This window comes from Zosterops lateralis, assembly GCF_965231275.1.
Source record: "Zosterops lateralis genome assembly, chromosome: 3".
Classification (NCBI taxonomy): domain Eukaryota; kingdom Metazoa; phylum Chordata; class Aves; order Passeriformes; family Zosteropidae; genus Zosterops; species Zosterops lateralis.
The window spans coordinates 1205657-1229261 of NC_139764.1; the positions used below are offsets into that span (position 1 = coordinate 1205657).

The 23605-nt window shown below is 44.7% G+C and overlaps 1 protein-coding gene across 4 annotated transcripts in view; it reads left to right on the forward strand.

Moving 5' to 3' along the window:
- Nucleotides 1-23605, forward strand: part of SPTBN1 (spectrin beta, non-erythrocytic 1) — a 117112-nt gene that overhangs the window by 51940 nt on the left and 41567 nt on the right. For all 4 annotated transcript variants that reach the window (XM_083858599.1, XM_083858598.1, XM_083858601.1 and 1 more), the window contains 4 exons: nt 17534-17685; nt 22075-22248; nt 22863-22954; nt 23299-23379. In XM_083858599.1, coding sequence (XP_083714725.1) covers nt 17534-17685; nt 22075-22248; nt 22863-22954; nt 23299-23379 — 499 coding nt within the window. The remainder of the gene's footprint in view (nt 1-17533; nt 17686-22074; nt 22249-22862; nt 22955-23298; nt 23380-23605) is intronic.

The following is a 23605-nucleotide window of genomic DNA, read 5'->3' on the forward strand; positions in this document are numbered from 1 at the left end:
AATCTTGAGGGGTGGGGGTGAGCTAGATCGGCACTCGTGATAAGTCCCAGAGGAAAGCCAGCTTTCAAAGGAGCTCTGCCGTGTGTCCTGCTGTGTGGGGCATTTCAGGTTTGGGCATTTTTGTAATGCTGCCTTTCAGGCTGGGCACTGGGCATTTTAGTGGGAGCCTGGTGTGTTTGGGTGCTCAGGCTGCGTGAGAGGAAGTGACTTTATTTTCAGCTGTGTTAGAAACAGTATGTTTGAAAAACTGGACACTGGAATAAGCTGTGGGAAAGGTGGGCTGCCTTTCCCATCAGAGTTGTTTAAGATCAGTTCTCAACTCTTTCATGGGGATGCGAGGCTGACTATGGCTGCACAGCACTACCTGCACCAGGAAAGGCAATGCAACTGTATTTTGGGTGTTTGGGGAAAAGCCCCTCTCTCTGATAAAAGAGCTTTTCAGCTCTGTCAGCTCTCAAGGGGAGCTCTTTGGCTTGGAATCCTTTGATCTGCAGTGACCCAAGGAGTTTTGGCACAAAAAGAGACACACACCACTTCAGTTTTCGAGTGGTCAGTGGTAATCAGCTTGATCATGTACGACTGTATGTGTAGGCTGGTTTCCGTCCATGCTGCATTACAGCAGGAAGATTTTCTTGGTTTTCTGTTCTCAAGCAGAACTTTCCCACAGCTTTTACGGCAAGAAAATCTTCCCCCAAATCCCTGTCTCTGCTCAAGGTTAAACAGGGAGCTCCTGCTGCCAACAGAGCACTTTGCAAGACTTGGGGTGCTGTCCTGCACTAGGGCAGAGACGCCCTCTGTGACACCAGGATGCTTGGAGTTTCTCCCGCGGGTGCCCTTTGAGCAGCCAGTTTCAGCAGTCGCCTTCCTGGTTGGGAGATCTACCTTGGGAAGGCTTTGAGTCTCCTGGGAGCAGTGACCTGCATAGCTCCAGGCACTGATTACTGACCTAGGACACCCTACTTTGTCTACCAAATGGGTCACTGGCATTTCTTGTCATGGTAATTTCTGTTAAAGCTGAAATGCAGGGAGGCTGAATTTCATTCTAGATGAAATGTGTCTGGGTTACAGGGATTTTTGGCTTACCCCCCCACCCCCACCCCATGTTCTCAGATCCACCAAAGGTGGAAATTCTTGTTTGTGTGGCAGATTTTGCTTGATTTTCTGGCGTCTGCAACACTCCAAAGCCTGAATGTGTACACAGCATACTTCAGTCTTCTGGTTTGGGTGAGCACCTGAGCACAAGCTGCACAGTTGGAAGCCCTGTCAGATTTGCAGAGTTTCAAAGAGATCCAAACAGACTTTAAATGTGATAGATGTGATAGATGTGATTTCTGTGATAGATGGGTCCCTGTTCCTTCCAGTGCAAAGATCCCTGCAAACATATCCAAATCCTGACTCAGTCCTTAGGCAAAAATTTACCTTTTCTGCTTGTGTAGTCTGGTACTTAGGGAGATAGAGAAGGCAAGTTAAAGGAGCTAAGGGTAAGGTATTTCTGCTTATAGGTCAAAAGTAAGCATTTATATTGGATTTGGCTTCTCACTGAAATAACTGTGAAAGTTTACAACTCCAAGCTGTTGGCTCAGGTTTTTTGTAGTCTATTCTCTTTGGTTTTCATTTAGAGTATGTTTGTAACATTTGGTTTTTCAACTGTGTGTGTAAGGAAACTAATTTTAAAACAATCAGAAATCTCAAAGTGCTCTAGCTTAATTTTGTTTTAAAAAGGGAAGTTCTAGAGCACTTTTTGTGGCTCTACAGTGAAATAAAAGCTTGTCAGCAGATATTTTCACATGGGACAGTGGGATGTTTTGAATACCCTGCAGGAGATGCGTAGCCAGAGTAAAATGATTTGTGTGGTGCTCAACTGGTGTAAATCTCCACAGCTCATGGATCTGGGAATGCAGCTCAGGAATCAGCCCTTGGGTATTTCTGCATTCCATGTCTCCAAGAAGCTCTGTGTCACGGACCATCCCAGTGTTTCATGGGCATGTTGTAATCACCTGGGAGCATAGGCTCCTATTCCAAATATTTTTCCTATCCAAAAGCCCTATTCAAATGGATTGTGGGTTTTGCCATTAAGTTGTGTGGAAAGTGGGGCAATAAAATAAGCCTACAGACAGAGATGAAAGTGGTGATAGAACAACAGAACAATGGTTGTTTTCCATTCCTGAGCTCTTTCCCAATTTGGGTTTGTGATTTCCTCTTTTTCCTTAGTTTCTTTCATCTCTCTGTTTTCTGTTGCTTGCATGCTTTGACTATTAAAGTGTATGAGCTGCTACCTAAGCTTAGTAGAAATGGTGAAGAAAATCTCCACTCTCTCTTCCCTCTACTAAACTCTTTTGTGTGGGGTGTGGTGTTTGGTAATTGCACCCCTTCTGCTCAGTCTGAATTTCATGAGTATTTTATTACTAACATCTCTGAAGGTCTTTTTGTTCCTGTTTAAGTTGAATCGAGAAGTATTAAGTATCAGTGATTAAGTAGCAGGGTATGACAATGACATCATTTCCTCATGTGAAAATGAATTATCTTCATCGAATAGATTAACTTGGGAAAACTCTTACACCAAATATTGGAAATTAGTCTCTGTTGACTTTCAAAGCTGTGGTGAAGGAGGTAGAATACTATAGGTAAGGTGGTTGAGAATCTGCTTTGCTCTTCCCACAAGAAATCAAATCTGCAATTCCATTTGGATGCTTATATCTGGCCTGGCAGGTGATGGCCTTTATCCCAGTGTGATTGTCCAAGTGAAGTGACACTTCAACAAAGATTAAAAGTCATTTAATAAGTATTAGTAAACAACTCCCCTCCCACTCAAAACCAGTCCTTTCAAAGTAAAGGGTCATTTGTGGAGAGGATAAGAAGCTCACGGATTACTCTGCATTCCAGCAGCTCTGAAATTCAGTGCAACAGGAAAGAGGTTGTGGCGTGGTGTGCAGAAGCAGAGGGGAACCCAATGAGCACAGGGGTGCTGTGGGGAGCAGGGCCTCACTCCCAGCTGCACCCTGAGCATGTCGTGTCCCTGTTGGGACCCAGAGTCACTGTGGCCCTCCTGTCCACACAGAGAGCCTCCTGCAATTAAGGAGAGCACGTGAGCCCAAAATTGCTCACTGCTCCTGAAAATGCATCGAGCTGAGTCCTCACCAGAAGAGAAAGGCCCAGAGGGATGGGGAGCACTCATGCTTGTGGCTTGTGATGCAGAGCCCGAGGTCACAGTGGCCAGGAGAGCCCATGCTCAGACAAAAGCCCTTGTGCGCTTGCTGCTGGAGCGAGGGTATCCCGGGCTGAGAGCCTCCTTTGTTGGGAGAGCACTACTGTAGCCAAACTAATATTAACCAGCCTTGTAGCCCTGCTCAATGCCCCACTGTTCCCGAGAAAGGAGCTTACAGAGAAAGGCCCTTCAGTGCGCAGGGAACAGCACAGCCCGGCAGACACGCAGGCAGCCACTGGGACATGGTCTGGGGGCCACACTCTGCCTTTTCAAAGGGCTTGTAAAAGGGCTGACATTAACAAGTGGCCTTTTTGTGGGATAACTGGAAGTACTGATAATTCCATGTTCAGTCAAGTTTGGTTTGTTCATAGAAATATAAGCTGGAACTTGGAAGGACAAACCCAGTTACACATACATGACATAGTGGCACTAGACAGGGTCAGTTTGCTCTTTGGTGGGAATCAGTAGTGTGCACAATCGTGCACTGATTTTTGCTAAACTGTTTGGGGAGGAGGTTGCAAGTATGATTCTTATATATTATTTATATTAGGGGAAAAGAGCAGTATCATCCCAAATGGCATGGTACACAAGGCATATTTGGTGTCCTTGCAGAGACTGCAAACATCTCTGCTGACAATATTGCCAAAATAGCTGGGCATGTGCTTCTTAGGATTTGCTTGGTTTTGAGATTAGTGGCTTTAAGTTCTCTTGCCTGTTTTAGTTCTGTTGGGACTGTTTTCAGGTTGAGGAGCTGGAGAATTGCTCGCCAAAGGGTCAGTGAAAAAAGTGCAGTGGCAAGGTACAAACATGATCTGTGTGACCACAGTACTCTAATCACAAGCAAAGGGTGACCTTATGCCTTCAAAGATTAAGCAAAACAACATGTGGTTACAAAGAGATTTAAGAGTTTATCTGAACAGAATAAACACCAGCTGCCCAGATTTTTCTTGGAATGAAACCCCAATGGTTTAATAAAGATACCTAAATTTCACTTAATGGCTTGGTAAACTGCAGAAAATCAGCCAATATGCAGCACCCACTTCTCAGTCTAAACCAGTGTAGCCCCATTAAAAGGACCTGCACCAACAACACAGTGCTGAGGGATTTTGTCTCTCAAATCCACTCCTATTCCTACATTTTTCTCAAATAACAGCTCCCCCTTGATTTCAGCTTCTCCATGCTAATACCATATATTGGGTTCTGCCTTCTCTTTTCAAAAAGCCTCTAAAGTCCAGTTCTTAATGTTCATTTTGTCCAGGAAGTGTTTCTAGTTTTTGACAATACGATCTGATTGTAATTTGGTTCCAGGAAAAAAGAGAAGTGAAAACCTGACCATCCCACCTGTAGCCAACGAACTATGGTTTGCTTTGGGTAATAATTAATTCTACATCTACTTTAGTATCTTTCCACAGTTATTTGGAGGGAAGCTAGACCTTGATAGTACAACGGCTGCATTTTTCAGGGTGTGTTCCTCTGTCAGCTCAGATTGCCTGGCAATATAATGGGAGAGACTGCTGTGAAATCACAGATGTGTCTGTACTGTGATTGCAGGCTGGCATGAGTAAGAGCCATTACAGAATGGCACCTAAGGCAGGCTCTGAATAAATAGGGGAGGTGTCTGGAAACATCAAATATTTGGTGGTGTTCTGAACTTCTGACCTTTCTATTGTCCTCGTCACAGGAAGTTCGATAATTTGGGTTATCTTTACCTTTGGGTGCTGAGTGTCTCGTGTTCTTCCTCCCCATGTCTTTGTTCACCTTGTGGGGTGTGAGGTGAGTTTCATCATTACAGCCTTCCCTGGGATCAGGAACAGAGTGTGTCACTTCTAGCTCAAAGAAGTCTCTTCAGAAAACTGGCAATGCCTGCAGACTGTTTCCAAACTGTTCCCTGGGTGATGTCCTGGCCACTGTCACTTGTGCAGGTGCACTGATAATCTGTCAGCCTTTAATAGCAGATTAAGTGCTGGTTGCATCTGGAGCTGGTTGCTCTTAGTTGTGGCCTAAGTCCTTATGAGAGGGACTCACAGGGTGAGACGTGGAAGTTATGAAACATTTTTTCCATAAATCCCCTGCTGCTGATACATTACTAAATGCTTCTCTCTCTGCTTCTTCTCAAAAATAGGCTATATAATAAAATAAAATAAAATTCCCATGATATAAACCTTATTTACTAGAGCCTTTGCTCTTAACAGTTGATTTGCACTGGTGTTTGCCAGCACACTGAGGCTAATGATGCTCTCTGCCACTTGAAAGATGCTCCTGTGTCCTCAGTGCCTGGCGCCAGCCGTGTTTCAGCTAATTCCTCACTGCACATACTTTTTTCCTAAATAAAAGCAATCACAAGTTGTCCTGGAGAGCAAACAACAGTTAAAGACACCTAATATGTAAAACCTTTAACCATGCAGCACATCCTGGCAGTGCCATCCCCTGCAGCGATGGTTTGGAGCTCTGCCCTGGCGCCAGCAGAGCTGCTCTCCAGGCTGGGTATAGCAGGGATGGGACAAGCATGGAATAAAACAGCAGCTCCAAGGGGACTTCCCCTTGTTTTTCCCAAATGACTGAAATGGCTGGGCAGGGTGGTGTGATCTCTGCAGTGCTTGTTTCAGTGTGCTGGGTTTGTGGCTGTCCTTTCCCTCTCCTCCAGCCTCATGAGCGTGACCCATCCCATCCAGTTCCTGGCAGGTTTCAGGCGTACCTGTGTGAGCCACCTAAAGCCAGAACACCATTTGTTTTCTGTGCTGTACAACTCAACTCTCCCTTCTGGTTTAGCTACTGTTGCCAAGTTTAGAAACATTTCCCCGGTATCAGCTGCAGGTCACCTTGGCGTTCACATTCAGGAGTGCATTCATGGGGCTTTTTCTTTTGCATAAACATCTGGTGTATCTGAGTTAGGCTGAAATGTGTGAAATGTGTGTAAGTTTGGAAACCTGAAAATCAGTGAGTTGTGACTGAGGCTTCAGGAACACACAAATGAGTGTGAGATGCCACAGTGTGTTCTCATGCCTGTGCATCCCTGTATCCATGTGGAGGTGTGTAAGATGAGTGCAAGCACAAATAGTCTGCGCAATAGTTCTGTGCTTAACCAATACCTGAACTATGTTCTAATGACATTGCTGTTACACTAACACACAACTGGGAGCGATAATTAGACACTGAACTTTCAGAAGTTGCTTTTCCTTTATTAATTTCCATTACCTCATAGTGTGTTTGGGGCTTTATTGTGGTTTTTTGAGGGTTTTTAAAGAAAACACCGCATCACTGATTCATATTTTGAGGGGCAAAAGCCCAGAGTATCGAGATGATGTGTAACATGGCTAAGGAGGCATCAGTGAAATGACTGTGATCAGGAGCCTTTGAGTGCTTTTATAATTTTCTCATTGTGCTAAAAATGAAAAAAAGTCAAGGTGAATACTAGGGAGCTCTCCTGGATCCCTTCCACAGGAGCCACGCCTTTTGTCCCTATGTAGGGCCTTTCAGTTGTTGCAGTCAAGGCCTTGCACAATCAGTAGGACTCACAAGTCCACTTTTAAGACTAGAAAAACAAGAAACAAGTGATGTTTCTGGATGAAGATACACATTTAAGGTATCCAAAGTGTAATTTTACTCTAATATCTTCAAATTTGCATCACCTTTTAAATCTCAGAGAGACTTCCGAGGGTTTCAAACAAAGGGGTTTTTTTCTGGTACTGCTTTGAAACAGGAAATACTGTGCTGGAAAGGGATCTCTTTCCCCCACTCTTGCATAATTCCAAAGGCTGAAATGATTTTGCTTAAATATGCCACATTGTCCCATAAAAGCAGATCAGTAAATGACCTTTGGATTGGATTCAAACAGGCAAGTAAGAAAATTTTGAGGTGAGGGACTAATGTGTAACTTGTTTCTGCCTCAGAAGTCTCAATAAAGAAGGTGTGGCATGAAAAGAAAGAATTCTTATTATTGTTATTTTTTAATTGCCCCAGGATTTCTTAAAGAACTCCTTTACTGTACAGAGTGACTAGTTGGAATGTGTGTTCAAGTTGAGATCATGGTTCAGTTTTCCAGAGCTTTTCTTAAGCAAGCAAACAGGTGAAGGTGTCAATCTCAAAAGATACCAACTCCAGGACTTTCTTGGGAGCTCTGCATGATGGGTTTGCAGATTAGAGCCAGAGAAGATTAGGGATTTTTCCTCTAATGCTTCTTATTAGCAGTTAGTCTCAAATCTCATTAAAATTAATGCATTTTTAAAACTCCCTTTTTAGAAATAATGGCATTTTATAAATATCAAGGTTCCTTCAGTTATACAAGTGATTTTTTTTATTGTAACCTACAGTATCTTTGTTGCTGTTACTCTTTTAGTTTCCACCTTTGGGATTTAGTTTGCTGGGATATGGTCTCGTTTACCTGTGGTGCTGCTGCTTTTATTCAGCATCCTGTCAGCACGGTGTAGTGCATCTGACTCTACAATGTAGCACTCAATTAATGATAGTAAATTATTGTGTGGCCATGGAAACTGCAGGAACTAAACACATTGTTCAGCAAGGCTATGAATTCAGGTTTTATTAATCCCTGATCAACACAGTGGTTGTTTAAATACATGTTCTTCCATTTAAAATATTTCCGTGATAATGAAAATTATAATTTAGCAGCAATTAATTATAATGATAACATCTCTTAGCACAGAGATTTAATATTGTGAAAGGATTAAATGCAGTCATTGTAGATTTCTTTATTTTCTATTCATGCTTCTCTGTCATTAAGGTGGAATTAGATTTAAACATGAAACCAACAAAGGTTTGGCTTTCTTTCATCTATTCTTCATTCTGATGGTAGTGAGTTTTTACAGAAGCATGGTCAAAACATACTACAGTTTTGACTTTGCTCTTCATATAATGTCTTGACTTGTGCCTCAGATGAAAGAAGAGATCCCACAGCCCTCTGAAATCTGTCAGTGGGATTCCACAGGAATACTGGCAGTGCAGTCTTCTGGCCTATTCTTGTTTAAGCTTGCTGGAGTTCATAGCATCACAGAATATTTCAGGTTGGAAGAGGAGTTTATTTGGTCCAGCACACCTGCTCAAGGCAGAGGCATGGAATCAGGTTGCTCAGGGATTTGTCCCGAGTTCTGAATCTCCCTAAAGCAAGAATGGAGTTCCCACAGCCTGTGATGGAGGTAGTGTCCCAGCACCCTCACAGTGACAGCTTTCTTCTGGATACCCCACTGGAATTGCCCTTACTTGGCTCCCCCCAGCCTTGTATCCTGGCAGGCCTCCTCCCTCCAGGGTGACATGTGCCACTGGAAGTGGTCATCCACAATGCCAGGGTTTGCTCTGGAAATACGGGATTCACCATGCACTTTGCTGTCCTCATGGGAAGTGCTGAGTCCTGATACTCATCTCTCTCTGACTCATCTCTGGTTAATGTCAGTTACAATTCTGTAGTTCCAAATCCCTGGCTAACAAGGCTGGGCACACAGGACCATCAGGAATTGCATTGTGGGAATAGCAGTGCCAGTAGTCTTGTGTGAGAGCAGCTGCATTTCCTGCAGTGCTGAGAAGAGGGAGGAATGCTGAAAAGAGAACAGAAATAATAAAACCCTCCAGCTCCTTCTTCCTACCCTTGCTTTGCTTCCTGTAGACAAGTGGGAATTGACTGTAAAAGCTCTCATTCTGCTAGGTTTGCTGAACACAGAAAGAAATAAGATGGATCTGATGTAGGGAAGTACCTGGCTTGTTCCCTGCCCATGCCAAGCCTTGCTCTCATCCTCATTCAACACTGCCAATCGAAGAGTGGTTTGGACAAGTAGAGAAAGATGTTTTTGCCTCCTCCAAAAATCCCCTGGCACTTCCCTGCATTATGCATATAATGTGTTTTAAAGGAGATTGCCAAGATCCCCCCCGAGATGGTGCATACTTGAAACAGTGCGGTGAGCTTCTTTGTTCTTCTGTGGGAATTTCAAAGTCAGTGTCCTGGGACAGGCAGATGCTTTTTCCATGCTCCTTTTGATGAAAGTGATTTGTTTCTTACACAAAAGGGAAAAGTGGCAACAAGCACAGACATCAAATCAGCCATGAGGGGTTTGTGTCCTTTGGTGTAAAATGCCAATTGCACTGAGACATCTTCCATGCTGCTTTTTAAAGGAGGCCCATTTGAACACTGCACATCATGAAGGTGAAAAGTTGCTCCTTTATTCGTCTGTACTTCTGCTATTTCTCTGTAGATATAGTTTTGTAACATCTGTCTTCAGAAAGGAGGAAGAGAGGCCTAGAGGAGGCCACCAAGATGGTTAGAGAGATGGAGCACCTCTCCTTCAGGAAAGGCTGAGAGAATTGGGATTGTTCAGCCTGAGGAAAAGAAGCTTCAGGGTGACCTGACTGTTGCCTGACAGTGCCTGAAGAAGGTACAAGAAAGATGGAGAGAGACTATTTACAAGAGTCTGGAGTGACAGGATAAGAGGGGATGGCTTCACACTGACTGAAGGATTAGATGGGATGTTGGGAGGAAATTCTTCCCTACAAGGGTGGTGAGGCCCTGGCATGGGTTGCCCAGAGCAGCTGTGGCTGCCCCATGCCTGGAAATATTTAAGGCTGGGCTGGATGGAGTTCTGAGTAACCTGGCCTTGTGGAAAGTGTCCTGGCCCACTGCTGGGGGATGGAACAGGATTATATTTAATGTCCTGTGCAGCCCAAATCAGTCTGTGATTCTGTGATACAGTTTGGGGTCCTTGGTCCTTGTGATCATTTTGTTCAGCGGTTGTGTGCAACCCAGGGTAGAGGTGCTGGTTGAAGCTTAACCTGGGTGTTGGTATTTCCAAGAGCAGCCCCCAGAAGTGTTCAACCATTTGAATGGCCCACTAGAAAGGTGGTGTTTCTGTAGCTGCTTTGCATTTCATACAGAAGAACAAGCAGTTGGTGGGGCTCCTGGAGAACCAGAAGAGCAGCTGACTGGTTGCTGTAATGGGCCCTGTGATGGGTGTTCTCCACAGAGGGAGCTGGGCATGTTGTCAGAGATGGTTACTCAGCAGGTGCGTGTTCTGCTCCCCTGAAGTTAAACCAGCAGTTCACACAGCCATCACCAATGCAGGGAGAGCTGGGCAGCTGCTCCTCTAAATCTGCTGAAGTATATAATCTTCATATTCTGAGTTGAAACAAAAAGTATAAATCAAAAACTGAATTCTTCCACCAGTTTCATCTGTTAAACCCAGACGACTTTTATGCTTATTTGCTGTGGGAGGCTTTACAGTAACTTTTTGCAGGTGAACATAGTAATTCCTGTACATGAATCAGCATCTGACTTGTGGAAGGTTTATTTTTGTGTTGCTGACACCAGAATGCCATAAACTCTGTGTAAAAATAAAGACAATGAAGGGACCTGCCCTTCCACACCCCGTAATGCTTGGCTGGCTCCCGGACATTGTTCTGTGCATCATGTCATTGTGTGAGGGAGGTTTAGTGCCATCAAAGAGAGAAAGCAGCAGAATTGTTTGTTCCACATGCCGCATTATGTAGCTTTCCCTTTTTTCTTTTCCAGCGCATATTCAGCAGTGAAAGTGGTCACATGCTGCAACAGTTATTAGGGAAGGGTAGATATTTAATAGGATTTAGCAGCTGGCTGGTGCCTCCTAGTAAAAGCAAAAGGATTGCTGAATACACCCCTGATTTCTCCACAATTGTTTCCATGTAGCAGAGTCGGGAAAGCAGCAAAGATTTTGCTCCTAATGAAATCACCAATCCTAATGAAATCGCTGTGTTTAACAGTGCAAACAAAATCCCCTCGTTGCTTTGTCATCTTTAACATTTGCATTCAAGTTCTTGTTTAAGTCATGCTGGAGCACGTAAAAGCTTTGGTGTGATCTCACCAGTTTGGATTGGAAGTCACTCCACAGATTACTTTGTGCCATAAAATAACCATTAACAAATGCATCCTATTTGCATGGGAATGATCAGCTGCTCCACTCCCATTCCTCCATGGTAAACTGTCAGCAAGATTAAAGTGAAGGAGATGCATTTTTCTAAGCACAGGACCCATGTGTATCTTGTTCTCTGTACCTCATGTGTAAATTTGACTTCCTGCAGGTTTTGTTCTAGTTTTTTCCTTATCTCTGCATGTGTGTCTTCTGCATTAAGCTCTGTTTCTTCCATTTTTATCGATCCCAGTTTTCAGTGCTAACCTGTCATCTGCAGCTGGAGAAAAGCAGCATCCACTGCTCAGTTTATTGCTATAGGACATCTGAATATTAAGAGAAACTTGAATGTTAAGAGAAAATTTCCTTTTCTCTACTGGTAGCTAATAGTGATCTTCCCTCCTGCCTTAATTTTCTTCCCTATAGATCAATTCCAATATATTGCCATTTAGACTCTGTGCCTGGCTGTGTGTGTTTATGCATTGTTCTCTGGGCTTCCTGATGCTCAAGGACTAATGCAGCATGTGTAGGACCATGTGGAAAGGCCATCATTTTGGGAGTGTTTACTCAAGCCAGGTGTTTCTCTCCTCAGCTGATCCTCAGTGGATGCACTGAAGTGCATTTTACCCTCTGGGCTATATTTAGTGGTGCATCAGTTCAGTGCTTTGCATAGCTACACAGCTCACAAGCTGCAGTCCCACAGGATGTTTCACCCCAGGATGGGGTCCTGCTGGGCTGTGAGGAGCACACAAACCCAGCCTCAGCCTCCTTCCCCAGCCTGAGGCACAGCCCAGGGCTGCTGGCAGTCCCCAGCCTCCTCTGAGCACACAGCCCTCGATCTGGACAGGGAATCTAAGGAGCAGGAACCACCAGTGCTGTTTGTCAAGGTGCTGCTGGAGTGGTGACCAAAGGAGCTGTGTCAGACCCACTGAGGGCTCTGTGTGCCTCAGGGTCAGGTTGTTCCATCCAAGCCTGCCTGGAGTACCAGAGGCTGGACCCATGTTGGAGTTATTTCACATTCTCTTTCTTTCTTCACTTACTCCAACAAACAGTGAAGGTTATCACAGCACGTCTGTTCATGTTGTTTACTGATAAAATCTTATTTGATCACCACCTTCTGGTCCCAGTAGCTGATCTACCTTTCCCTTGTGCATCTTTCTCAACTGCAAAACCTCTAAGCACAGCTGGAATTTGTGAAGCTGTGAGTATTACTGGCTATTTCACGCCACATCCTTGCATCTGTGAGAAAGCATAGGGTGACATCCTGTACCTTGAACACCAACAGCAATGGGAATACTGTCCTGTGAAAGGAAGCTTTGTTTTCTCTGTGCTCTGTTAAATGAGGATATGATCTGGGAAAATCTGGGAAGCTGTGGGTCATGGATATCAGCACAAGTGGTGTGCTTAGGGCAGCACTCAGCTGATCTCTGAGTCAGTAGATGAAGCAGTGCTTCATGTAGGGCACACACTGGTGCTATAGTGAAAAAGGTAATCATTTTAAGCTGGAGAAATTCCAGCATGGAAGTATAAGATGGGAATCTGCAGGAGATGGAGCTTTTGGAGTTAGAGATTAAAAGTCATCTGTAATTTGTCTTCTCTGAGGTATTGCAGGGATCCATCAATAGTGCCAGTGCCAAGAGCAACTGCCCTTGGGTTGGACGCGGCAGGAAGGCTGTTAGTGCCAGTGATGGCTGGGCTATCCTGAGGGGCCAAGAGCTCAGCAACAGTCCCAGATTGCTCCTTTCAGCTCTCCTTTTTGTGCTCCAGTTTCACTGTTTGGGCTCCTTTGGGAGCACCCCCTTTACTGTGTGGAGGCTTTTGCCCCTGCCCAGGAGCTGGTGAGAGCTGTCACACACCCAAAGTCATTTTACATGTGCAGGGCTGGCCCAAACAGATTTGCCAGTCCATTTGAAAGGAATTCAAGGTCAGTTTGTTGGAAATGCGGTTTGACCAGTATGGAAGTGATCAGGGTGTCTGGAAGCTGTTTTTAGCAGGCAGGTGGCCACACAGGTAACCTTTGCCACGGCTGCAGTCAGTGCTGCTGCACACAAAGGCCCTGGAGCCCATAAGGCCCACTGGTATATGGGAGTACACAGGGTCACGGGGCCCACGGTGCTGTCAGCCAGCTCCTGTAGCCCTGCCTTTTCCAGGGCAGTTATTAAAACAAATTCACCATTATTCTGGCACAGCCCTGTTGAGTTCACCCAGCAGAGCTGAGCATGTGACAAGGGGGTGGTGTATGTGAGCTCCCTCCCACTGTCCCACACTAGGGACTCAGTAACTGAGCTCTGAGCTTTCAGTAAGTGGACTGCATTTTTGTCAGATTTTTTGTCAACAAAATAGTGGAGGAAGAATGGTCTCCCCTCAAGCAAGGAAGGGATTAGATGCCTGCTTGTGCTCCTGTCCAGCTCAGTTTATGCTTTCAGTATACCAACTCTAGTTTATTTACTAAATTCCTAAACAAAGTCAGTCCTTGATGCATCACAATCACAGTGCTGGAGTTTGCAGGCCCCTGTCTGGTGGTAGCATTGTCATGGGGCCTTCCGCATAAAGGAAATTTCCTTCCCAGTGTTGCTTCAAGATAAGTTAGATTCTCTATTACCGATACTGCTCTGAGAGTGGCTTCCGTTTTCCTGCTGCGCATGTTTTGCATGTTGCTCATTTCTCTTTGCCCTTGGGAAACAAGTGTTTTCACAAGCTGTGGGACACTTGGAGCTCCACCCATATCCTCTCGTTTTAACTAATCTTCAAAATCTGTAACTGTGTTTTTGAAAATGTGAAGGACATTTGTCAAAGCCATCACACGAGGTTTGTAAATAGCACTCACAGCCCATGACTCATGTTAAATCCCTGGAGTCACCACTCATGGATGCACCTGGCCCTTACTGTGGGGGTTTTTGTGCATTAGGAGAGTCACAGTTGCGTTGTTTGCCTAACCAAATTGTCAGGACTCTAAGCACCACATTTCTGTACATATCTTTCTTTATCTGAAACATACAACCAAAATTCCATGGTTTTAATTCTGTGTGTGTTTTAGCCTGAAACCTCAGAGCAGAAAAATAGTTTATCAATGTAGAAAGGGTTGATAAAGCATTGCAAAAACCTGCTGTCATTGTGAAACACCATGTAGAAATAATCAGGAGAGATTTTAACATGACCAACCCCGATCACACCACTTTCCAAATGGGCTTGGTTTGCTTTCCCACGTTGCGGGAGTGCAAGAGGAGTGAAGTGATGCGGGGTAAGAAGGGCTGTGCCTTCTCCCTTCAGGGGCTTCTCTGGCTGAGAGGGTCAGTGAGGAATTAGAGCTGTTCTCTGCCTGTGCCAAGTGTGGGATAAAGCCTGGCCTTCCTGGGTGACTGCCCCATTAGGAGCCTGAAAGAGCTGCTGTGTCTCTCTAATGGCATTTTTTCTGAAATAAGTCGCTGGTTGTTCCCAAAAGTTGGCAGTGACATGTGGGGCCTGGGCCTTGTATGGTGCCACAGGGTCTTCCCATGGGGCTGTACCCTGTCAGGGATCTCCCTGCTTCGGGCCCTGCTTGCTGTAAATCACAGGAGAGGTGGAAAGAAAGTGAAAAGCCATGAATAGCTCCAGCACTGGAGTTGCTGGAGCTCATGTGAAAAGCTGACTCTAGGCTCAGCACCAGGAGCTAGCACTGGAACCAGCACAGCTGTGGTCCCAATAGAGATTTTCACACTATTTTTAAATGGTGAGGCCAGCAGGGAGGAGGCCGATTCCACAGAGGATGGGTGGGGATCAGGTGAGAGGAGCTCGGGCAAGAGCGAGCTGGGGCGGAGGTGGAGGTGAGGAGTCAGAGAAACCAACCGGGCCCCGCAGCCTCTCACTGTAAACAGGAAATCGAGGCCACTGAAAGCAAGGCTGAGGAAACGGGAAAGCAGAAGGGGAGAGGCAGCGACTGGCTTTGAACTCTAGAGTAAAGAAAACACTCCTAACAGCACCACCATCAACTTCTCCAGCGCAGAGGGTCTCCAGCCAGGCTGGACTCCCATCCTCTCCCTCCCTGATAGTTCACTGTGCTTAAGGACGCTGAGGCAACACTCAAGACAAGAAGTCAGTCCAACTTTCTCAGGGTTTTTTTCCCTGAGTCCTCCCTGCCTGAAAAATGCACTTTGTCCTCCTTTGGGGACACTGAAAGTGTTGAGGTGGGAAAACTTTTTGGGAAAGTAGCCTCAGAGCCACATGGACGCTGTCCCCAGGAAAGACCTGTCTTCCCTGTCCTTGAAGGGCTGCTTGCTCTGTCGGCTTCCTTGATTTGTTTTCAACACCAGAAGATCTCAAGCTAGTGCCAGTTAATACCATGGATCCAAAGGTTTCACAACATGATTTGATGTGTCACTGCATTTCCCACATCATGTCTTTCATCTGTTAAAAATTACCCTGACTCTTCATCTCCTTCTACTAAACCCACGTGGATGTTCTTTTCCCACTCTTTACGTTCACTGTTACCCCGGATCAGGAGGATTATTGATAACCACAATTTTTGACCATATATTTTTTAATGGTTGGCTTTAAGAAGGTATTTGATAGTTCTTTTTGGTTTACATAATAATTTGTATATCCAACTCTATTTTCTATTTTATGTCCTGTACATTGGCATTTCTCTTTGGAATGAATGTAAGCACAGGAATCACTGAATGTTGTGGTCCTGTGTAGAGACTACAGGTATTAAATAAACAAACTTGCTGAGGTGTTTTGGGGCTTGTTCAAGCTGGTGAAAGGAGACATAATTTTGGTTGGAATTTTCTTTAAAAAGCACAACTATAGCAAAGTTTCTCTTCTGTGACTCATTTAAAAAAATACTTCAAGTGAAGGCATGGATTACTAGACAAATAGATATGCAGATACAGCATTCTCAGGCACTTGCTATAAATAGTTAATAAAAAATATACTTAAAGCTAGTAGACACTAGCTGCAGTTCCTGCTGATTTCCTGTTCTCTTCCTCTATCACAGGGATCCTCTGCTCCATAGGGAGTGAGGGCAAACACAAAAATGCAAACTGTCAGTTCACCCAAAGGACATTGTTTTGTCACTAACCTCAGCTTTGACATTTTTCCAAGCCACATTTGTAATTTCACACCTTACAAGTAGGTAAAAGCTGTCAAAAATGGGGCAGTTTCAGGGCAGTAGATTTGGTCATGTCCAACAACATGGGTAGGAAGGACAAGTTCAGAAATAAGTGGGAGGAACTGAAATCATAGGGTGGGGTGTGTGCAGTTTTGCAAACCACCACTCAGTGCAGGTCTGCTCTCCCACTCACCACCATTCTGTTATCTGATTTCTCTTCTTACTGTCTTTTCTTATTTTACTTGGTCCTCAGCTTTCTGTCCTCTTCACTCTCAGTATCTTTGTCATCCCACATCACCCTGATCAGATTTTTGCTGCTGTCCCCAAAGTCCTGGAGGCAGTGACTGGTTGTGAATGTGCTGGGGCCATACCCCCCCCCATGCTGCGCTGTCAGGAAGGGAGGACATCCTTCCTTTGGATGGACAGCAACTACCAAATCCCTGGGCAGTCAGATCTGGAATGTTCTCTGTATTTCAAGCAACATTCTTGGAGCTTTCAGAGCTGGGGACACTGTTGTTTAGGATTAATCTGTCTCCATGTCCTGTTCCTGCACATGCCAACAGCTTTAGAGAGACTGATGAGAGGCTTGGAATCTTCTGCCTGGGAAAGCAGAGCACTTCCATTCATCTGTCTAACTGTGGCTTTCAGAGTCCGAGTCAGAGCACCTGTGTTTTGACAAATTTGGTCTGTAGTATTTCCCAGCTCAGTGAAATGACTTTTGGCTAACAAGGAAGGGCTTCATCCAAAGCCCTTGGCAAAAGAATGTAACCACAGGGATGTATAATATTTTCTGTCTGAGAACTCTGGGCTTGGCAGATAGCTGGGTCAGAGTTTGTGAATTAGTATGGACTACACTGAGCCTGTGCAGCAAGAGTGCTCTTACAGCCAATGTTTTCCTCTATAAACAGTTGTGAAAGACTCCAGGAAGGGAAGGTGGAAAGAATCTATTTTTCTGTGGCTTGATATAAATGCATGTCTACTTCAGGCATGCAGTTATGGAAAAAATCATGTTGACATTGTGTAAATACAGTTATAAATATTGAATCTGCAAATAAATATTGTCATGAGAAGGGAAAAAAGTCAGTGGGAAACTTTGGTATCTGCTCTCTATCATACTTGTCTTAATCCAAAATGACTTGTGGTATTTTGAGGGATCTGTTGTGGATTTGTGTGTGTTCCAGAGCAGGTGAACTCAGCAGGCGAAGAATGGTGGGTTTTCAATGAAAAGTCCTAATTTCATCAATGATTCTCCCAAAAAGACAAGCCATACATTTGATTTAATCTTGAATGTTTGAGCATCCCATTTTTACATAGAAACATGAGCTGGGATTTATTTTGAGTAATGTTATGTTTTCCTCACAGATGAACGTGAGGCAGTTCAGAAGAAGACCTTCACAAAGTGGGTGAATTCCCACTTGGCTCGTGTGTCCTGCCGAATTACAGACCTGTACACTGACCTTCGAGATGGGAGGATGCTCATCAAACTCCTGGAAGTGCTTTCAGGAGAGAGACTTGTAAGCACTTTTCAATATCCATTGTGGGGGGCTGGGTTGGGTTTGGGTGGAGTTTTGTGAATCCTTGGCTTGACTGCAGTATAGGAAATCTGAGTGCTGAGGGTTCAGCACTGAAAATGTCTTTTTATATATTAAAGGAAAAAAAGAAAAGAGGTCTATTGCTTCAGCTGGATCCAGACGCCATTAAAATGCTTTCCTACTGGCTTCAGTGGGAATCAAAGGAAGTCTTCTTCAAAGGTTCCTTGCTAGTAACATGCTGAGTGCTTCCAGCAGCATCTTCCCTGCTCCCAAATCTGACAGGCACAGAGTACAAAATGTTCCTGAGCCCCTTAGATCCCTTGGTGGTGGTGGTGAGTTAGATATGCTGGGGATCGTTCCTGGGCCCATTTCTCTGCTAACAAACCCTGCACTGATGCAGGTGTGCAAGCCTGGCACATCCCTGCTCGCTTCCCAGAGTGTGCCAGGGTTGTGCAGGACAGCAATTGGAGAGGGCCATGCCACCCTGGGAGCAGCTGGAGGTGTGGTGTTCATTACACTCCACTGCTGAGCAATGTCCCTGAGTGTACTTGATTTTACTTGGAGAGATAAGGCTTGGGCTTTATTTGGTTATGGGAATATCTAAAATCAATTTAAATAAATGGGTTAAATTCTTTCTTTGGGTATGATGAGGCACCCCCTTGGTACCAGCAGAAGGAATGGTGAGTGAGAAAGTCCTTGTAGTGGAAAATGCTGCTGCATAAGAGGAAAACTGGGTGCCAGGAAATGACTGGGTATCATCTTCTCCTTCAGTTACTTAAATGATGTCGATACTCTTAACTGCCTAATTTAGAGCAATCTTTTCAAAGAAACACAGTCTTTAGCTAAGACCCAAGGCTGCGGGGGGGCTGGGTAATCACTTGTCATCAAGCTCTCCTATAGTGGAGCTCCATGGCTTAAGACTCTGGTTAATGAGTGGAACATATGGCCCAGTGTAGTGTGTGTGTGTGTGTGTGTGTGTGTGAGTGTGAGTGTGTGAGGAGGCAGGAGAGGAGCTGTCTGAGTGCCTCTGGGAGGATGAGGGAGTTGTGACGTGCACAGAAGTGCCTGTGTGGATGGGGTAACAAATCCTAGTGTTCAGCTGCAGTTTGCTCAGAGCTCCTCTCTGTCTCTGCCAGACCACTTACCTCAGCAACAGCTGGGTTTGACATGCTTACTGCAGGTGGCAGGTATTCCTCTCACAGGAATAGTTGAGACCAACATGCCCCATTGTTTGAGGGCTGAGACACACCAACTGTGTCACCTCTGATTAAGTCTGCCTGTCTGCCTGCCAAGATTTGACTTTGAGCAGCAAATAGGAAGCTCAGAGCAGTCCCATGACTGTGGCTGTGCCATTCATTTACATTTTTCACTCCAGGTTTTGGAAAATGGAAACAGGCCTGAGGCAGCTGCAGGGTGGGGAGAAGGCAGGAGCCTCCGTGGAGCTGCACTTGCATCATTGTGTCTGGCATTGGCAGCTGCCTGCACCACCACACATTCTTTTTGTAGCTTCCTTATCTGAGGCTGGAGGACAGCAGGTTCTGTTTGAACAGTGCATTCCACCACACCTTCCTCTGCAAACAAGAGTAAACGCAGTGCACTAAACCTTGAGACAATTACACACACCAAAAGTATTCCACGAGGATCTTACACACACCAAAAATATTCCAGAAGGATTGCCACGCAGCATCCACTTGCTGATGTTCTTCAGTGTTTTGGAATTTATTTTAGTCAATATTAGGTAGGTTCTGACATCTCCATGGTGCCCCAGGGAAATCTGAAGGCAGCTCTTTCACAGAAAGCTTAAAATCAAGAAACGTCAAATGGTAAGAAAGCAGAAACAGCATAGATGAGTATCCGACAAACATGGTGTGTTTACTGAGGCAGTGGAACAAACAAGAGTTGTTTCCTCTAGTTTGAAACTGGGATTCAGATTCTGGAGCTGGAGCCTGTGGAGCAGAGTCCAGGATTTTGGATGCCAATCAGGGAATCTAGGCTGCTCTTTGCCCTCTCACTTCAATTGCACAAGCCCCTGCATTTTCCAAAACCTGTTGTGATTTTTGTTGATGAAAACCCACAGTTCTTGGAGGTGTGTTGAAGAAACTCAGAATGAGAGCATCACCTCTAAGAACAGCAGCACCTACATCTTCCTGACCTTGCTCAGTTTGATTCCTAATCCTAGTGTTTAGTCCAGACCTTACAGCATAATATCCTCTGCACAGCAGTGTTTGGACAGAAACTGATAGCATGCAATGCTCTCACTGAGCACAGTGGAAAGAATCCAGCCAGCATGAAAGGACAGTTGTAATTTGGTTTGCACACACTGTTAACCAGCTTCTCCCAAACAGAAAAATAAATCTGGGAATTGTTTTCACCTTAAGATTAAGCATTTAGCTCAATTTCTTCCATAACTAAATTAAGGATTAATAAATTCCCTAAAATGCCTGGATGCTCAAAGGTCAAATCACTTAAGCACATTCTCTGTAGTGAATTCTGTCACGCTTTCACTTGGAAAAGAGAAAGGGTTTAGATATAGAACCAGTTTTCCTGTAATGTGCATGTAAAGACTCTGGGTTTGGTACTTTTTTTCCCTTCATTCAGTGTCTGGATCTGTGTTAGCCCAATAACTGCAAGATTTGTCTCACTATGCCTCATCCTGAGGCTATGCAGGAGAGTGTGGCAAGCACAGCCAAACCTTGCACAAACTAGACTCAGACGCCTCTTCCTCTACATAAAACATCTCTGGTGAATGGTTTTGGCTCTGTAACCATGGTGCTGGAGCTTCTGAGAGCACAAAAAGAGCTTTATGAATCCTTTTCTGCTCAGTACTTTGATGCAATAGAGGTGATGCAAGTACCGCTTTGGGCAGTAGGAAGGGCTGTGTTAAGGCAGAGGGGACAAATTGGGGTCTGCCACTGCTGCTGAGAAATGGCCACAGTCACAGTCATTCCTGAGCCTTGGGAACATCCTTGTGCAGGTGAACAGGCCTGGGAAGCTGCTTCAGGGCTCCAGATGTGGCCATGGGCTAAGAGGAACCGTGGGCTGGAGCTGGGGGTGCCCCAGGCCTCTGCCGTCCCTCCTGCCCTGGAACTGCTTCCTACCTGTGTTTTGCAAGGTTCACACAAGCCTTGGGTCCAGCTCTCTACATTGCTGATGGTTGATGGTGCCAGCTAAAGGCTGGATCCCAGATTGCCCTTGCTGGGTGAAGAATCTCTGGTGGGCCTCAGCCAACAAAGCTGCTCCCTCCCCCTTCTGCTCCAGCTGTGACTATTTGCAGGGGCAGCATTTGGGATAGAGGGATGTACACGGGCTATACATGCAATTTGGGTCTCTTTGGACACACTTTTATACCCCAGAGCAGTGGGGGGGCTCCTGGAAATTCTCTCCCTTGCTGGGAGCTGTGGGTTGACCCAGCATCATTCCCCGGCCTCAGGAGGAGAACAGATCCAGGCTGAGTGAGGCTGAAGCCGCTGGCCTCAGGGTTTGTGTGTCCCAAAGGGCATCTTCCTGCACAGCTTCCCTCTCCACCATCCCCTGTGGTACAGGCTATGTTTCCAGGGACTGTACCATGGCACTGGCCAAAACTCTTCCCCTTGAGTGCAGGCTGGGGCAAGGATGTTGCCTGAGCTATTTCCATGGCTGGATAATTAAATTCACTGCAGAAAACAAGGAAATTATGGCAATTAGTCTTTTGGCTGAGTACCTTTGGTGACATCCCAGTGAACACTGAACAGGCTATTCAACTGTAATCCTTATCTGCACAACAAAGTTCCTTTAATTTTATTCAGTTTTGCAGCAGAATTCGGCATGCTGATAACACATTCCTTGTAGTTTTGGAGTTGCACTGGGCCTTCATATAATTGTGTTATGTTGGTGTAGTGATTTTTTAATTAGTATTTTTTTCCTATGAAGAAAAATTTGTAATCAATCTCTGTTATTTTCTTACTCTTTATCCAGTTTACTGACCAAAGAAAAATGATGCCCCTTCCTTCTGGAGGAGATTTACTGACTAGCTCACAGTTCAAATCTGAGCTTGTGAGTGAATGTCCTAGAGAGGAAACATGAGGGAAGTAAGCAGAAAAAGTCCTTTGAAAAGCAAATGAAATTGGGGGCATGTGTCCAGCTCAGGTCCAGGATATTGGTTTTTTCACCATGGGTTTGGCACCATGCTTTTTTATGCTGCTTCCATTATCCTGGTGATAATGGGCTGGAAGATGCAAGGGGTGATTTTGTCCCTGGAATTTGAGGAACAAATGCAGTGTAGCTGCCCGGGAGTAGTGATGCACTGGCCAGGACTGAAGACTTCACAAGCTCTTACTTTTCCCCCTCCTGTCTATAGTAATAAGTGTTTTTATTCTTCCTTTTACCTTCTAGCCTAAACCAACTAAAGGAAGGATGCGCATCCATTGCCTGGAGAACGTGGATAAAGCCCTCCAGTTCCTGAAAGAGCAACGAGTGCACCTAGAAAACATGGGATCGCATGATATTGTGGATGGAAATCACAGGCTGACACTTGGCCTTATTTGGACTATTATTCTGAGATTCCAGGTAGAGTTGTGTGCACACACAGATACATGGATGAGCTTTCCACACCTGTTTGTCACACTGTGTATTTTAGGAGCAGAGTGCTCCCAGGTGCTCCCAGCTGCTGAGAGGGAGAAGTGCTTGGGAATCTGTCAGGATAAATTGGTCTCTGTGGTGCTGCTGACCTGTGGTGGGAGTTTCATGTGGGGAAATTCATATGGCTTTATTTCTAAATCACTAATATATGTGAAGCTCCAGTCTCTACACTAAATCCAGGAGGAAATGCTGCTCTGAGTTGTTCTCCATCTCCATGCTGGTTATCCATAATCTGGCTGGTTTGGCACTGACATGGATTAAGGTGCCCACAGGAATTATATTAGTGTCCCAGCTAAAGCTTGAGATTTCTTGTTTTCCAGCAAGTTATGTATTAGTCTTTGCCCTCAGTTAAAAAAGGCTGAGAAGTCCTTTTGCAGAAAGAATAATACATCTGTATAATAAATATATAATTCATAACAAATAGCATAGTAATAAACATTTAATAGCATTAATTTTGGTGTTTCCCAGTGTTCCTTCCATCTTTTCCAAAAAGGCAATGTATTTTCTCAGAGAAATATTGAAATCTTCTATGTTACTTTTAGATCCAAGATATCAGCGTTGAAACTGAGGACAACAAGGAGAAGAAATCTGCTAAAGATGCTTTGCTTTTGTGGTGCCAGATGAAAACAGCTGGGTGAGTGTGGATTAAGTGATTATGTCTAAAGTTCTTACAGCATTTTGAGTTTTTGTTGAAACAATTTTAAATGGGGAACATATCTCTTCTTAAGTGGATTCAGAGAGAGGGAGCTGATGTTTATTTGAAGTCAGAAAAATCTGAATTTGTGATGTTAATGCTGGATGATAAACACACCAATCTGATAATCCATGACTATATATAGTAATATGCTGAATCTTTTTCACCCTATTCTGGAGAAATAATGACTTAATATCTCCCTGCTCTAGCTTTTGCTGCCAGAGTGTGCAGAGCTGCCCTAGGGGTGCTGTATTGATTGCACTCACCTTGTTTTTGTTCTGCAGGTACCCCAATGTCAATATCCACAACTTCACAACAAGCTGGAGGGATGGGATGGCGTTCAATGCACTGATCCATAAGCACAGGTACATGTGGCTCAATGTTTGCCCTGGTTTTGCAGCTACTTTGCAGCTTGATTTTAAAAATCTGTGAAGGGCAGGAAGTTGAGGAGTTGCTGAAAGTTTTACAGCAACTTGCCTTGTTTTGAGCTTTACAGCTCTTGTGGTCATTGTGAGCTTGGCTGGGCAGTAGCTTCTCACACCACAAGTCAAAACGGGCAGTATTTGGTTTCAAAGAAATAAATTACACCTG